Source organism: Fulmarus glacialis, unplaced genomic scaffold (genome assembly GCF_000690835.1).
Source record: "Fulmarus glacialis isolate BGI_N327 unplaced genomic scaffold, ASM69083v1 scaffold33675, whole genome shotgun sequence".
NCBI lineage: Eukaryota > Metazoa > Chordata > Aves > Procellariiformes > Procellariidae > Fulmarus > Fulmarus glacialis.
In genome coordinates this window covers 9,008-26,622 of record NW_009215547.1, presented here as the reverse complement: position 1 = coordinate 26,622, position 17,615 = coordinate 9,008, and the positions used below count along the sequence as shown (strand labels likewise).

Genomic DNA, 17,615 nt, shown 5'->3' with positions numbered 1-17,615 from the left:
TGTGTCCAGGTTTAGCTGGCGTTTAGCAGGGGGACTGCTTTTCAAAGCTTCAGATTTAATTTGTGGTTTGTGAGGGCTGTGGGTAAGACAATAACAAAGCAAGCTCATTAAAGGGGATCTTAGCAGGCAGGGAGGACAGGGTCTGTGTAAGTCAGGACATTTTTTCCTTGGGGATATGCTGGCACCTGAACTACCGGAGTAGTTTGGCTTTACCAGGATGAAGGGTGTGTGGACTTTTGGGGGGGGAGGAAGACCAGCAGGCTAGCAGGTTTTGGAGGGGATGGGGATGTTCATTGTGTGGGAAACACAGCAGGGGATCTTAGCAGGCAGGGAGGACAGGGTCTGTGTAAGTCAGGACATTTTTTCCTTGGGGATATGCTGGCACCTGAACTACCGGAGTAGTTTGGCTTTACCAGGATGAAGGGTGTGTGGACTTTTGGGGGGGGAGGAAGACCAGCAGGCTAGCAGGTTTTGGAGGGGATGGGGATGTTCATTGTGTGGGAAACACAGCAGCTGAGGGCACATCGGCTGGGAAAATGCCGGCAAAGAGCCCCAGCCTCGGCTGCATTCCTCAAGGTGTCTTTCATGTCATCGTTGTGGCACTCTGCCACCCAGCTGTGATCCTAAAGCTGCCTGGAGGGCAGAATAAGGGTGAACTGGCACTGTGTGGCCTGGCGGGAAGTGGGGTGCAAACGTACTGACCTCCCTCCGTGAGCGAGCTGGGGCTGCCCGCGGGCTGCTTGCTGCCCAGGGGCTGGACGCACGGAGGCATTTGGGCTCTGGTCCGTGCCCTCTAGCAGGCACGGCACTCTCCAACTGCTCCTTGTCTGATCAACTGCTCTGGCTGCATCCCGCACCTTCAGGTCTTGTCTCTTCCACAGCAGAGAGCGCAAAAGAGCCCTGATATGTTATCCTCTGTCTAGGATGGTATTGAGGAGAGCAGTGAATTCTCTTGCTCTCAGTGTTACAGACAAGGACTTGGGTATCTTTTGGGGAGATGATGCGTTCAGAGGCAGCTGAGTGGAAACGCGGTGCCCTGAAAAAGATCCAGGAGATTGGGTTCGGTAGTTTAGGCTTTAAACTCTACTGCAGAAGCACATCTGCCATTAGTTATCAGGGTTTATGGAGGATCAATGTTAGATCACCAGTGATGCCTGATCGCTATTCAAACTGAAGTTGCTGTGTTCCGTTTGGATTGAGCTCCAGCTCTTGCTGCACGGTACGGGAGGGCTTGGAAACAGCTTCAGAATATTGTGGCTTACACACTGAAACTGTGTGGCAATACACAGGCTCCAAAGCCACTTAATACACTGCCTGCAGCTAGCAGGGATGCTTGGGTAGGCTCTTCCCGTAAGAAAGGGAAACAGGATGGATAATGGAAAACTGGATCTTAAGCTTTTTTGTCATCACCTCCCCTGCTTACACAAGTGACTTTCTTGACAAAACAGCTGTTTGACAGGAGTTTTGGCAAAGGGTAAGGTAAGCTTTCCAGCTAGTAACAATACCTCATGATAGAAATTGTAAGGGATGTAGTTACAGTATAAATAAGGGAAAATAGTTGTAGCTGTAAAAAAGCATCTTAAACAAAGGGGTGGTGGGGAAAGTCACCCATCTGGGAAAGCACAGGGCCTTGGTCAGTGCTTTGTCACATTGGAAAGCTGAAGATCATCACCTAGAGAGCTACTCTGTGAGCGTGCAAGAAACTACTTGCAGGAATGGCTCCAGTGGAAAGGTGTCGCTTCCCGTCCTTGACTGGGGTAGAGCTCTTGTTGAGGGAGAAATAGCCCAGCCTTTTTTGTGGTGCGTATCGAAGTATTTTCATCTGCTGAAATTCACAGGCTACAAATAAGCTGAGCCAGACTTGTGTTAATACCTGCTTTAAGTTATCCTTTCTCTGTTACTAGCAAAGCTTGGATTTGAATGGCTGACAAAGCAGCCTGTGCAGCTCTCCTGAACCAACAGCTGCTGGATCAATATATGGAACAAGGAGAGTACTAATCCCTGGAGACTTAAACTGGCTTTTGTATGATCAGGAACAGAGGGACATTTGTAATGGTGTAGTAATGGTAATGGTGTAGATTCCCTGTGCGGCAGAAAAAGTTCTCGACCCCTAAAAATGAAATAATTTGACAGTAACTGTATTGTAACCCTTTTGCTCCTGACCTCTTCTACCAGCATGAAGGGACAGCTGAGCTAGCGCTATACACAGCTCTCTCAATTTAGACCTGAATGGAGCCTGTTTGGGATTTAATTGAATATCAGAAAACACAGCCTAAGCATTAGAGAAGACTTGACTTTAGAATTCAGTAGGGTTTATTCTACAAATCTCAGATTAATGCCAATGATACAAGTTTTATGAATTCTCATTAAAAATACAAGTCAGTATAAAGATTCCAATAGTAATATAATGCATGATGATTCAGTTTCAAAACTTAAGGAATGAATCTGGGTTTTGGACCATGCTACAGGAAAGGGGAACACAATGTAGAAGAAAGAATATTTAGTTTACCTCCCTTACTTTAGGAGGGGCCTGTGCCTTATTGCCACAATACCTGAAAAAGCAGTATGAAGTGCATAGCAGCCTTGCCTGTACAGTCTCTAGGCAAAACTGTTGAATTTAGTATCATAGTCCTCTCCCCCTCCAGTTCTGTTAATTAAAGTACATTTTGATAGCCTGACATCGCTATAATAATTTAAAGCTATTGCAACACCATCCCCCGTAACGATTATAAACAACAGTCCTTTGAATTGTAAAATCTTCTTGTGATGCACTGAAACTTTTTCACTGTGCTAACCATTTTGCCTGGTGTTTCCAGCAACACTAAATACTGATTCAAATCAAAGGTGAATTAGTTCCATATTCAAAACTCTTCTGTCTATGATTTTTTTAAATGAAGTCTCAGTGCAGTCTAATACTCAAATGCGTTGTTCATAGCTTCAGGCACAGTTAGAATATAAATCAGACCTATTTTCTTGAACCTAGCCCTCTGATATGATGAAAGGTGTTATAGCTTTCACTAAACAGTTGAAATTTGGCCACAGAATTCCTAGATCAAATGCTTTAGAGTGGGGGAGAGCAAAACTACCCTTTCTTTCTGGGAGCTGCCTGCACTTACTAAAAGGATTAGGCTTAATAAAGCCATACCCTAAGCCTAAATCTTAGAGAAACAGTTTATTTATCACAAGAGGTAATTCTTGACAAGATGTGCACCTCATCCCCCAAATGCTGTACGTACATCTGTTTATTCCTAGTGACATTTTCACCCTGTCAAAAATAATGGGCATCTCTCTTGTTGAGCCCAGTCATTTCTTGTAGCAGAACCACATAAACATCACAGAGCAGGTATCATGCATCTATCTGCAAAAGCAGACAGGGAAACTAGGCTTAACAATATGCATACATTTCCAAACAGAATTTTGGTGCAGACAGTGACATTTAACTGAAACTCAGCTTTTACCAAAATATTAGCATAATACAAAAATCCAAAAACACTGGGTAGAAAGAAGCTGCTGACTTCCACGCGTCACTTAAAGAAAAAACCCCTCTTGCATAAATGGAGCAGCAGCACAGAACAAGCACAGACTTGGCTATACAAATACATCTTTTCTTCTGTAGGAATTTGCAAGAATTCTCCACCCAACATCATACTATCACGTTTTAGCATCATACCAATGGTGGCAAAATCTAGTATTAAGCCATCATGCAGGCTAATGGGAATTTCTTCTGCCGTACTGAACACTGCTGTGCTTGCTTTGAATACGTATTGTCACTCTGATTTGTCTTTGTAGTAAATGCATCTCATATTCTTAACAGTCACATTTAGTCAGAAGTATAAAAGTTCAGTAGCCCATACTGGGCTTTAGTACAGTCAAGATGGCAACAAAATACAAGGATGTCATTAAACTGTGTATCTTATAGAAACAGGTTTACTTTGCATTTAAGTCACATTTAATACAAGACAAGTTGGTCTGAAACTGTGAACTGATTCTATTTGGAACAAAGTATGGCACAGATTCCCAATATCTATGGACATTGTGTAAATAACACATTTTTCTCTTTGCAATGATTATCAATTCGCCAAAAATAGTGTAACAGTCAAAAGGGAAGAGTGAAGGAAAACAGATTTAGGAGAAGAAATAAAAAATGTCTAACAATTGAAAATAAATGACTTCTTTTGTAAGAAACTTTATTTAACTTCATTTTTAAAAATGCATTCTCTCCTCAGAACAAATGCCACCTTAAAAAAAAGATTGCAGTAGCACACATTTGTACTCAAAGGAAAACATGCAAAACTGATGGCTGAAAAAATTCTGCATAAAAATCCAAGACTTCAGGCAAAACTTTGCCCCCATGTGCCTTTAGGGACCCCAGACCATAAACAGCTTTCAGTGCAATGTCTCTTGCTTCCCATTGGTGTGGAAACATATGGCAGAAGCTTGTCTTCCGACAGCTACACTCTCCCAGATGTTTGAAGCAAAAACAGTCTCAGCTATATTTCAAAATATCATTGTTAAAATGCTGCAGAAAGTACAAACAGAATTCAATAAAATGTCAGAATCCAGTGAAGAAGAACTTTTGCGTTCTACCCTGTGCCATACACTTCTTAAAAAAAATTAGACAGAAAAACAGATTTTATTAATACACCCTCTTTAAATTTTTTATTTCTGAAAGCAGCTCTTTATGCAAATCAAAAGCAGTTCCTGAGTAACTGCAGTAAACAGTGTCTTTTAAATATTTTTGCGCCTCAGCTATTCTGTTTTGGTTCTTCCTTGTTTTTCTCCCTAGTTTTCAAGTTTAATCTCAGTTCTTTTTCAAAAATGTGCAAGTTCAGTTAGCATTGTTTCCAGAAGTCCACAGCTTGCAGGTCTTCCTGCAACAACTATAAGATCTGCACATATGCTAGGTTGTACTCCTATACCTATTGCAGATTTTGCTCTCAAACCTGTACAGCATGCATTTTCACGTCTTCTTCAGCATACGCCGGGACTGCCATGTATGGAACTTATTGTAGGCCGTCTGCAGCATCTCTTCTATATGACTTATCAACTGAAACATTAAAAGGGGAAAAAAAATGTCCCAGCTACTGGAAAACAGATCCCCTCCCCTCCCTTCGATCAGATACTCAGCTGGATTCTTCCTTTTACTCACTAAGAGTAATCTCACTAAAATCAAAGAGGTATGCCAGATAAAGAGAGAAAGGACCTTGAGGCTCTATTGCGAAGTATCTGCAGAGGGAGCCGTTCAGAGAGCTCCTAAGCTGAGAAGGTGACAGGGAAGTGACACCTGATTGTACTGTCTGTTCCAGTATTTAGTCTGTGGCCATTTCAAGTCGGACATGGTGGGAGACAGTTTTGAAGTTGCTAAAATTCTACTTTAGTGAACTGAAGTGAAAAATGAAACATGACTTCTCATTTTTGTTGTCTCACTTGGGTAATTTCAAATTACAGTCCTTGCCAGTTTCTGGTATTATTCAGCAAGTTATACAGGGAGAGAAGACATGCTTAACTGTCTACCCAATTTCCCTCTGCCCATTTCCTAGTTAACAAAAAACTTAAAACGCCCTAGGATAAGAAGTAACAAAGCTACCATCCTCTGATAATTACGATTCAAATTATTAATATGCACCCACATAATTAAAAAGTATTTTCTCCTTACATTTGTGCTTAAATACTGTCTCCGAATCTTTTCTTGGAATGGGCAGAGCTTTGTAACCTGAAACCTCTCCAAGTTGCTCCTCATTTTCACAACCTGAGAGAGAAACCAATATTATAATCACTTGCACAGAAGTTTCATTTCCTTTAACAAGTTGTTCTCCAACAAAACACATTGTAACTAATTCTGGGGGCTACTTTAAGTATGTATAGTTTGAGGAAGAAAAGTTACTAAAATATCAGTCTCTAACAATTCTTGAGCACAAATTTGTTTTTGAGGCAAGTGCGGTATGACTGAAAGCGCACTATGCCACTGTGGTAATTTTTACTTCTTCAGTAAATACTATAGATAAGATATTCACAAAAACATCTTTTTTTGCTTCAAGCAAAGACTGTACCGTGGATTTTCAGGCCACGTTTTGCAGCAGAAAATCCAACATATCTGAATGCAAATTTTTATCTTTGTGATCCATGTGAGGTCAAAAGAAAGAATAGCAACAGGAAAATGGTTACAATCGTATACCTGGTCGTAGACAGACATCTCTTCTTGAAGGCAACTTTGTTCTAAAAAGCAGTGTATGTTTTGAAGCTATGACTGAGTGATTTTGCAATGCATAGAAGATTAAGGAAAAATTTCTTGTAACTGCAGAGGTTGTGTCTAAGAGCTGGGGGTGGGTGGCTTTAATTTGTGTGTCTTAAACTGGCGATGAGAAATCTGCAGCTGGAATATAGCTGACCATTCTGTTTGAAACTAGCCTACAGCAAGTGCTCCCGGAAGGGTGCTAACAGGCATGCAGGGACAAGGATGATTTTAACCAATAGCACCAGCAGAATTGCTTAAAAAAATAATGTTTTACATTGTTTTGTGACCTTCAGTTCTAGGGATGAGTAAGTGCTGCACTGATTTAAAGCATGTGTATTAGTTCTATACTTCAAGTTAATGATCTTTATCCTAAACCATGATCTATCTGGCTACATCATAACCAGGGCCATGCTAGGAAGCTCCGCCTTACCTTTTCTTCTAGGAATGGCGTGTTAACAGGAAAGCAGGACCAGAAGTGTCGTAGCAGTTCCCCTACTGCCACATACAAATGTTTTAGTTCAGACTGAACATCATTTGGCACCATCTCTGCAACAGGAAAAAGATTTTGTCACATCACTCAAAACTGTTATATGAAAAATGAAAAAGTAAGGCTAATGAAGGAGTTCAGCAATATACGTTTCTACTAGAATCACAGAAAGGTTGGCTGGGAGGGAATGCTGAGGTGCCTCATACTCAAAGTAGGACTATCAGCAGTATTAGATCAGGTCAGCCGCTATTTATGGCTATATACTTGGAAGCTTATTATATAGGGAGTATATTAGAAGTATATTATATAGGGAGATCTATGCCAGGTAAAGAATGGACACCAAACTTAATCCAGGATTAGAAGCAGCATATTTGTATTGTTCTAACAGTGTGGCAGTACTGCTTCTGGGACCAGCACCTTGTTCTCTTCACAGCACAGTGCTAAATACTGTGTGGTGGATACTGCAAGCTTTTCCCTCTCTCTTATGTTGACAATGAGAATACAGTCACAGCATGCGGAAGATGAAAAATCCAGGCAGGAACAAAGAACTGTATCCCAGTTACTCTTAAAGAAGAAAGGGCGACAGGGTTCAAGAACAGGGAAGGAACCACAATCATAAAAACCAAAGACAAAAAGGACAAGCAGTCATTGAGGATGACAGGAGCACGGTGAACTGAACAGTGAATAGCAAACTTTAGGATGAGGCTGTTCTTAAAAAAACAAAAAAAGTGGTGGTCAGGCTCAAAAAAGTGGAGTGTAACACCCAGTATGTCAACTGGGATGGGTAAGAAAGCCTCACTACTGCTTGCTGACACTTTTTCTTTCAGTACCATAAAGAACTCATACTTCTTTTTCAGCTGTCTGAATTAGTTTCTGCTGCTTTTCAGACAAAGTAACACCAGTTAAACTGGAAAACTTATAAACCCTGCCTTGTGAGAATAGGGATTCATCTGCTGTGAGACTAAAGAGAAAGGAACTCAAACTGACAGGAATGTGACAACAGGGAAAGGGGTGGTTGAATGGAGATGTGAGAAGGAGGGGTCGTCTGTTTTGCCCTCACAGTCTACAAGAAATTGTCCTTTTGCACAGCAAGCTGTGGGTCTTAAATGCAGGCTGCAAAAAAACTAGTTCCAGACAATTATCTAGGCCTCGCCTCCTTAGAGCTTTCCCAGAGTATGCCTTTATTTTCTAAAATCCAGGGGGGGAAAAGAAAAATCAGAGAAATGCTGAACAAGCAAAACACATTATCTGTAAGAGGACTTGGTATCGAGTGCATCCTTCATCACTTGCTCTCTAAAATTTTCTCTTGTTCACTTGCCTCAGCACTGTAGCCAGTACCACCCTCATGGTGTGGCTGGGTGGTTGTTTTTGTTTTGTTGCTGTAACCCAGTATTACTCCAGCTACATGTTTCCTTAATTTCCTTTATCACTGTAACATATTCTAAGAGGGAGATGAAACAGCAAGCCAGGTACTGCTGTATAATGCAGTAAGATGCGATTAAAGTATTATTATACACCCTAAATCCTTACGGTTTATGGCTTGCTGTGTTCCACCCTGCATAAGTGCTCCTCCAGGTGACAGGACTGCAATAGTGCTAGTAGCATCACCACTTGAAAGAACCTGAAGGGAGAGAGGGAACAAATATTTCAGATCCCTTTTTCCAAAAAAAAAAATCTTTTAAAAATAAGTTGTATTTGAACTCCAATGGCAAAGATACAGTTGAGCAGATACAATGGAAGCTCTGATGAAGAGTCTGCTTTTCTCCAGAATTAGACACAGTGCCTTTAAGTGCTGTAGGTCATGTTTTCAGCGAAAGCTCTCCAATTAATTACGGACAAACAAACCTTTTCTTTACCTAATATGTGAACTGGCTGTGCAGCTTCTTTGAAATGTGACAGAGAATCACTATACAGAAATGTGACACATTCGTAATTGTGGCTGCTTTACTTGGGGCCAAATCTAGGTTATCTAACAGAGGAAGTTCAGATACTGGCTGGGGAGATCAGCTACATGGCTATGCTGCCCTCCAGTTGCCAGGACAGAGCTTCTGTGCAGCCCACAGCAAGATCTGCATCCTACCTAAGCGCATTTAGGAGCGAAAGACCCATTCAGCTACAAACCTGTTTACTATGACCTCCTAAGACCATTACATCCTAAATTTCAGGGAGTGGGATCAATAATATTGGCCTGTGCTTCATGTTGCATGACTATCCTGCTTTACTACTTTATACCTTTACCATTTCCTCAAAAGAACATGGTAACAGTAGAATGTAACTCTCAATATCAGCAATGACAGTTTCAAATTGTTTAGGTTTTAAACACAATAGCTCAAAAGGTATCGCCTAAAGTTCTAAAATAAATTGAATAACATAAAACTATTGGAGATAATTAAGTTTACCCTGAAAAATTAAAATTCCAGTAGACCTGAGACACAAAATTATATAGAAAGCAAGATGCTAACATCAAGGAGGGAATTTTTTTGGGTATTCTTCATACCTGAGTTAGTTTGGGTACATACGCTTCCATTTCTTGCCTAATACTATGAAAAGAATTAATTATATCCTGACTGGTTGCATATTGCTGTGATTGAATTGGAGTTGGACCATGATAATACCTGTGAGATGAGAAAAGCAAAGAGAAAAGTGTATTAGTAGGACTGTTGGTAAAACAGAGGCCAAACTCAGTGGACAGTTCTTAAATGTTTCCAATTTTAGATGCTTTGTAACTGTTGATGCTACTATCTAAATCTTATTTATTGACTAAAATACATTGCCACATGGAAGAGGTTGGGTTTGGGGTGGTATGGCAGCAAAATAAGAGAAGAGCTTCTATTGTTGAATCTGCGAGCATCATTTTGCTAGTGAAAAGCTATCTGTGCCACCCAGTTCTCGGAATATCATTAGAATGGAGGAATACACACAACTTTCGACTGAAATAAGCTAAATGAAGTTAGGTGCACATTTGGAACTGTTCTCTTCCCTGTGGTATCACTTATTTTCTGGAGTTACATCTATGGTTCTCAAACTCAAAAGTCTAGAAAACGAGGACTATTACTAGAAAAATACCAGACCACTGAGCAGTCCAAACTATCCCGATGCACTCACATCCTGGGAGTGGATTTTCCTTGGAATCATATCTATTTTCACATATAACACATTTTTCCACTGCAAGCTGCCACAAAGTGCTGAACCTTAAATACAGGTCCGTTAGACTTTCACAGAAATTACATGTCAAGTAGGCTTACAGAGACTTAACTTGCTGAAAAGCAAGATGAAATCAAAATACAAATTTAAATGGGAATTACTTGGAAGTTGGTTTATGCAGGAGTTCATATTAGGTTTCTAAACTTAGCCTAAACACACTTGAATGTGGCACAGTAGAGACTAAATCAGCTGATTCTGTGCAGGCTGTGATGAGAGACGTGCTAGATTGAATACGCTGAAATATTAAAAAAAAAAAATGCATATTTTGTTAACTCACCTATCAGACTTCTTTAAGTTTAGTGCAATAGTTTTAATGCTATTATTCTTTGCTAAATCTTCATATTCAATGGACTCCTGCAGTTTCACCTAAAATAAGCCAAATAATTATACACATTACTAATGAAGACACAATTTGATGCATGTAGTGCTTTTTTCCAGTTCACTGAGTTTGAGCGGAAGGCTTACTAAAACCTTAAAGAAAATGAAAGTGTGGAATGGTTCATCTCTACCCTCCAGAGGGAGCGGCGCCCAATATTGTTTACAATGTGCAATTTGGAATTCTTGGCACTACTGCTTTTTCTGCAGATTCTGGCCAAAACTTGCAGTCCCTGCCACTTCCAAAAAGTGCCCTGCTATACATAGATCGTTCTTTGTGCTCTCTATTTATGTCCATCTATCTCCAGATTAGCAGAAATAGTAATGATTCAATGGCTGGCATACAAGAGTGTAAGACTAAAACCATAATAGTTACCCAAGCAATTTGGTGACAGTAGAGCTGGAGCATTAGCGGTGAAAGTAACAGCACAGTGATTATCAGATTTGTACAATGAGAAAACTACTTTTGAAGTCTCCTCCTCTCATGCTACTCTTTCACTCACTCCTCTTTTCATCATATTTATTCTAGTCCTGATATATCGTTTACTCCCCAGTAAAAATTGCAGCTTTCAGGAAAGTCAAAGCTGTTGACTACCTCAACATTTAACAACACATGTATTCTACAACCTTCTCTCACGTTATATGCAGGTTTTGAGTCCCCCTGGCATTTTCTATTTGGGCTGTCAACACTAGCAAGAGTATTCAATTCAGTTTTGTAGCAATTACAGTACTCTTTTCTACTCTGTGAGTATGGTTAGTCTAAAAGAGGTTCTTGTCCTGTATTTCAATGCAGCAGGTCACCACGCTTTCAGTTTAACTTCACTTCGGCTTCTGACCTTAAGATGAAGGCTGCCATGTGCCAGTTTAATCATCCCCTCTACAAACAATATACTTGATAGGTTAATATTGGTGCTTGAACACCAATATCCCTTTCAGATGGATGTTCTCTAGAAGTTTTCAGGCATTTGGAAAAAAAAAAAGGGGGTGGGGGTGGTGGAGCAAAAATAGAACTGCACTGAATGGAAAGAACCAGATTTCTGGGTCCAGTCAGAAGCATGTTGGAATTTTTTTACTTTCATTGGGCACTACTGAAGAGATAAACAGAACAATACTTTAAGGTGTAATTTTTTTGTGTTTACTAACAGAGGTACAAAGCTTCTTACAGGCCTTCAGGGTCTTATTCTACATACTTCTAAGCAAAGCTAAATACGTATCACTTTAGATGCATCATAAACAAGTAAGGAACCTTCAGCAATCTTTTGAGAGACAGAGCTTCCAGTTCCATTCAATTGGAATTGCATCAGCTAACTTTATACCTTTTTCATTGGTGGTTGAAAGAAATCTGAATCCCTGGAGTTTCCATCCGTACTGCTGGTCTCACTGTAATGGTCATTTTGTGCTTCTCTTAAAATAGAGAAACAGCATTAAGTAGAATTCACCTCACAGGAAACTTAAGATACAAGCTAGAGACAAAGTAAATACATCTGTTTCAAAAATTTTATATGCATGTTCACATACTGTGTATCAACTTTCTTCCCCTTATGTCTTCATTTCTAGAAGTTGATCTAGATAGAGGGAACCAACTCCTCAAAGAACACTGTTTGTCAAGGGGGAAATTCAACAGCAGGGGAGGGTGCTTCTCCCTCTCTTCAGAAATAGTAGCATGCCCACAATGCAAGTGGGACACGGCAAAATCACGCCTGAATTAGAAACACTCTGCATACACGCTTATGCCAACCAGGTATTAGCAGAGCTATGGGAGACCTGAGACACTGCTGTTTCAGAATGAGAGCTATTGTTTTGTCGTCTTCTGAAGTGGGAAACACACATTACCCCGAGGAGATTGTTTAAGGTCCACTGTTCAATCTGTGCAAGGCAGAAGAACATGAGGGAGCACAGCTACACAGAAGAAAGTATTTAATTAAGCCATCTCACAGGTAAGGTCTGTAGGATTTGGGTAGGGTGGTTGTCTATAAGCCAGTTGTAAAGCAGACTTCACATCAAACCCATTTCATGCCTCTTTTAAAAGTTTCATTTGTCAAGTTTACTACGTAACCAGCTGATAAGGTTTTTTTGGTCAGGGGCAGGGTGCTGCACTGGAGGAATCTTTCATCTGATCCACCCATGCCACACTGTGCTTTTGCTTCTTCATTTACGTGCTCGTCCACGCACCCCACTACAGGAAGCCCCAGCAGACCTGCTCCTGGAGAGCAGGCAATAGGAACTCCCTGCACCAGACCTCACCTCCACACAGCAAACAGAACGCTACCTCTGCAGCCTCCACCAGGGCTAGGGAACTAAAGCAGAAACATCCTTTCCTTTTTAATCTGCTTTGTGTGATAACAACCCAGCTAAAAATAGCTTTTGTCACCTCAGACAGCTCTGAAGAACTTCTATAAAGTAAAATGAAACCTAAAGGTATTTTCATTTCTAAAGCAAAATACTTCATTCATAAAAATTAAAAGAAAAGCTTGGCTAAGTAATTGAAAGTGTATTTTCGTTTTGGAAATTCCTTAAAATTTGTTACCAAAAAAGCTTTTACACAACATTGAAACTTACTGTTTCCTGAGGCCAGCTGCAAGGACCATGGCACTATGATGATTAAAGCGTTTTATAATGGCAGCATTGCTACTTTCTCTAGCGGATTTTGAGGCATTTGATGTAGAGGCCACAGAAGCAACACCATAGCCCTACAAAGAAAACAACGTTAGCTATCTCCTGCCCCAAAACCAGAAGGATGAGTCTCTGTTTTCCATTGAGTTAGGAAGGCTGCATGCCACCTCCTCTGAACTTTACTGAGTGATACTGCATCATCATCTGAAGCAGTGTTTTCCTACCTTCCCCCACCATCACTTTTTGTACATTGAAAAGTCTCCATAGACTCTTTATTCTGCTAACACTTAGCAGTTTAGAGGTGTCTGAGAGAAGAAAAAAATTCTTGAACAGATAGTTTTGTAAGACCATGATCTGTTGTAAGTAAAAACAGCACTAGCTTAAAAAAAAAATTTAAGGATCACCTGTACAAAACAGACAGGCATTGATGGCAAGTAAGAGCTAGCAATTCTTTTACTGACCTCTTTTTAACATCTTGTGGGACACCAGCAGCCCACAGGCTAAATGACACCTGTCAGGAGGATGTGATACCACTAGGAACTCAAAAAACCTCAGGCCTTGATGTTGGCAGTGTCCCCCAGTTACCAGATGGCTGAAGGCAACTCGCTTTACCCCACGCTCCGTTTCATGCTTGCAGTTAACCAGCCTCAAAAGCAAACTAGGGCAGTTTGCACAGCACTTCAAACATACCTATCCTAAACTCTTAGTCCAGTTTCAGGCTAGTAGCTTTGTACAACTCTTACAAAAAAAACCCCAAACAAACCAAAACCCCAAAAAACCAACAAAGAACCCACAACTTAGAAACGCAGCATCGTTATTAATTACAACTCAAAAGTTTAAGTTAAATCAATTGCAGAAAAGTACTTCTTTAAGTTATTTCACATTATGGTACACCATTTATAACAGTTGTTTTAATTTGTACTTGGAGGCAGGTAATAGTTCAAGTTAGTCATATTCTTAGCAAAACACAGTATTTAAAGCTAAACAAAGAAAACTGTATAAAATTAAAACTAAGCTGAGTCAAATAACAATGTTCAAAGTAATAACAAATGCAAGGACTTTTTCTTCTTTTGTGCTACTCTTCTGTACATTGTCACAGCTTCTAAAAGGTAGGAAGAAACCAGAGAGTCCACTTCAGACAAAAACAGACACTTCCATCCAAGTGAAACAATAATTCTTTAAGAAAGGGAAGTCCTGCTTTTACACCCAGCACACTAAGGCAGACATACAGGTCCACGGGCACAGTCTCCATTTCTTTACACACATATAACTGTATAAATTTTGACTACCCAACCATCGCAGCAGCCTGTTTTAGAATTAGAATTTGTAGTTATTTTAACAGAAGGACCCACTTTCTCCTTAAATGAAACTGGGGGGGGCGGGGCTTGACAACTACTTACTTCATCTAATGTTTTATCTTCCAAAGCTGTTAAATCTATCAGAGGGTTTTTTACTCCTTGAGACACCATTGTTTTTAACCCTGTATGAAACAAAGAAAAAAATCATGAAAAACTGTATCTAAGCAAATAGAATAATTGTGGGATTATCAGATTATATTTAATCTTTAAGAGGAGAAGACAAAAGGTTCTGCAGATGCCCAAGTATCACTGTGACTACATCGTTCAACCCTTTTCAAAGTTCCATTTAAAATAAGCAATAAACTTGGAAAGCTATTGTAAAAGATCGTCCTACTAATTAGCGCAGTTTTTATCAACTTCTACACATCACTGAATACTGTTTGGTAAAAAAAAATTTGAAGATGCAGTTATATTAGTTGTATTAGTGGGAACTGGGAACGCTTAATTGTGTGTTTCTTCTAATTTCGGCACTATTTTGCTGCCCTGTCTTGGATAGAATGGTAATTTATATCTGGTGATAGCTTTTACTTGTGAAGCGTTGTGGATTCCTAACAGAATGCTTTCATTAGTCAGAATACGTATTAAGGAATGGTGTTAAGTAATCTCAACTCTCCACATTTCTGTATCATCGCAAACCTACCTCAAATAAAAACTTAAGCCAGATAATATTTTAAGATTTCACATTAAAAAGGTTGACAGAGAACAGGGATGGCAACTCCTCTGGAAAATCTTAAACAGGATCCATATTTGTCTATTACTAGAAACTGATCTATAACAAAAGCTATACCTGTCATAAATTGTGCACATACCACAAAACGAAGCCTTTTGTAAACAAAATAATTCCATAGTAACTGATGGCAGAGCATAATCAATCTAGCATGATAGCATATTATGGAATTTATCACAGATTTACTGTTGCATGAGTTGCAATAAAGAGTATTTCTAGTGCTACTACTTTCCAAAGGCTAATTTGTTTCAAGAAATGCACTCACTATCAAACATGCTAAGAAAATAGCAAAGTGATAGCTAACTTTCAATGACAATCTGTAGCTTTCACTTTACAGTTCGACAAACAAGATGCCCAGTAAACGGACATAAGAAAACTTTTGACTTCAGCTTTGCTAGGTTTACTAGATATACCTCTTGAGTATTGTGCTCTATGATGTAGCTAAGACTGTAGCAGCCTATGGCAGGAAAAAAGTCAAAAAGCTTACCTTTTTCATCCAGTTTGGCACATTCCGCAAAGAGGTCTTTTGAGCCTGTATTGAGCCTGTCCCGATGGAAATAATGAGACTGAAAAAATCGTGTCCAGAATTCCCTCTCGGTCATGTTATGTGGAACATTTTCTGCATATTTCATTTTTACTGTGAACAAAAAACATAACGATTACAAACTGTTTCACAAATCTTAATATGGTATTTTATGTTAAATTTCCTTGCTTCCTTCCCTGCTTTCTGCCTTCATTCATGCCGATTAAATATAAGGGAATGCAGTAGTTAAGCATGAACAAACAGGTACTCTTTTATGCCCTGCAATGCTAGCTAATGCTCTGAAAAGAAATGCACGTAACAGTGGTCTGAATACTCTAATTTGAATTGCACACCCACAAGAAGTCTGATTTGCCAGAGTTCTAGTTATTCTCAGAATGGATCTAGTCGTTTTAACCTGCGGCCAAAATATCAGTGTTCGATACAGTGCAGGGGAATGATGGAAATCAGATTCTTTTCCTCTCAAAGGTGATTTCATGAAAAATAACAATTAATTGAATTGCTGAATAGGATAGTATCATGGGAACCACATATCTACTCACAATTTTTTTAAAAAACAAAAGGTCAACGCAACAAGTTAAAATGCTTTCATTTAACGACATCAAGTTTTCATTTCAAAAGCGTGTTTTAACACATGCTTGTTCCCATCCCTCAAACGAGGCAGGGAAAATCATCCAGAAGACTGAAGATATGGTCCTTTATACTTCCAGGCTCAGACTAACGTTCTAGTTTTCCCACAGTAAGATAGTAAAAAACAGATCTTAAATGCATGTATTTGTTATGTAAAGCACTATTCTTACCTGCAGGATATGTTCGAAATATGGATTCGATGATATCTGAAGTCAAATTGTACCTCAGACCATTGCAGCCATCTGTCTGAGGCCGTACATCAGCCTAAGAAAAAGTATACAGGGAGGAAAAACAGTCATGTTGAATGCCTTCTGTAAGTGTAGAAGGAAAAAAACCTGGCATCTTGCAATCAAATTCTGCTGCAGATAAAATAATCTTCTTCCTCCAATAATCCATAGTATATTTGACCATAGATAGGTATTTTTAGAATGAGAAATGAAAGAGCATGCATTAATTACTTTATTATACTTGCCACTTAAGGGGTGATTCAATGAGTAGACTGTAAGCTTTAGAAGATGAAAAGCAAAGACCACTCCAACAGTCAAAAGAAGGTATGCTTAGCTTAATATATCCTTGTTTCAAAGTAAAAATAGGCATGTTTACTGTTAATGCCTAATCTTTTGTTGTTCATTCAACAATTTAGCTAGTGAATAATCAGTGATGATAATGAAGTGACAGAAAAGGATTTATGGCTCTTACACCTTATTTCCTTATACACTAAAAGCATCTCAGTATAATTGATAAATAACATTGAATTTAAAAATTGAGGGTAAGCCTTAGTCAGAACTTGCAAGTTAGATTTCAGTGATCTCTTTAGGAAGCTCTGGAGCAAGCAAGCGCTCAGTCCAATTCTCAGTAACAGGAAAAAGTACATGATTCCATATGCTGCCTTCTTTTCTCCCTTTTCCTGTACACCTAAATTCTAGTTTTTGTACCACCTTCTTCCTAGAGAAACACTCATTCTGAGCAGAGCCAGATAATTATTTTAACTTGACCTAGGACACACAAATAACTGAAGTTTTCTTCTTCACAAATGCAGAATACACAAACACAACCAGTTATTTTAAGAAAGCTTCGGTTTTGAAGGTTTGGTTTGCTTTTTTTTTTTTAATGTTAAGGTGTAAGAATAATGGGAGACAGGAAATCAGCGCAATCAGGTTCATTCCGTAACTGATTCAGGTATTTCTACGGGGAAAAAACAAGTGTTTGTACAGCAGTAAAGTCCTAAAACAACTCCCACCTCCTCTTGCCCTCCCAAACCCTTGATGCGTGCACAGTCATTACAAAGGTGGAAATGCGATTCCAGATAGAGAGTCATAATCTGTATGAATTTTGTTGCTGAAGTAGAAACATGTCTCTGCGGGGGGAATCTGAAGATTGTACCTAGGTTACTTTTAGACTACATTGAGATTACTGAAGCATGGCTTCTACAAATGGGTAACATA

The 17,615-nt window shown here is 39.4% G+C and overlaps 1 protein-coding gene across 1 annotated transcript in view; it reads right to left on the bottom strand.

The window, feature by feature from the left end:
• Window positions 1-4,631: 4,631 nt before the first annotated feature.
• The window catches only part of GTF2H1 (general transcription factor IIH, polypeptide 1, 62kDa), an 18,379-nt gene continuing 5,395 nt past the window's right edge, over window positions 4,632-17,615 (bottom strand). Inside the window, exons 4-14 of the mRNA XM_009578980.1 lie at window positions 16,341-16,434; window positions 15,487-15,636; window positions 14,315-14,394; window positions 12,861-12,991; window positions 11,618-11,705; window positions 10,204-10,292; window positions 9,220-9,337; window positions 8,253-8,343; window positions 6,666-6,781; window positions 5,657-5,749; window positions 4,632-5,047 (exon numbers count right to left, since the gene is read on the bottom strand). Coding sequence (XP_009577275.1) covers window positions 4,961-5,047; window positions 5,657-5,749; window positions 6,666-6,781; window positions 8,253-8,343; window positions 9,220-9,337; window positions 10,204-10,292; window positions 11,618-11,705; window positions 12,861-12,991; window positions 14,315-14,394; window positions 15,487-15,636; window positions 16,341-16,434 — 1,137 coding nt within the window. The 3' untranslated portion in view covers window positions 4,632-4,960. The remainder of the gene's footprint in view (window positions 5,048-5,656; window positions 5,750-6,665; window positions 6,782-8,252; window positions 8,344-9,219; window positions 9,338-10,203; window positions 10,293-11,617; window positions 11,706-12,860; window positions 12,992-14,314; window positions 14,395-15,486; window positions 15,637-16,340; window positions 16,435-17,615) is intronic.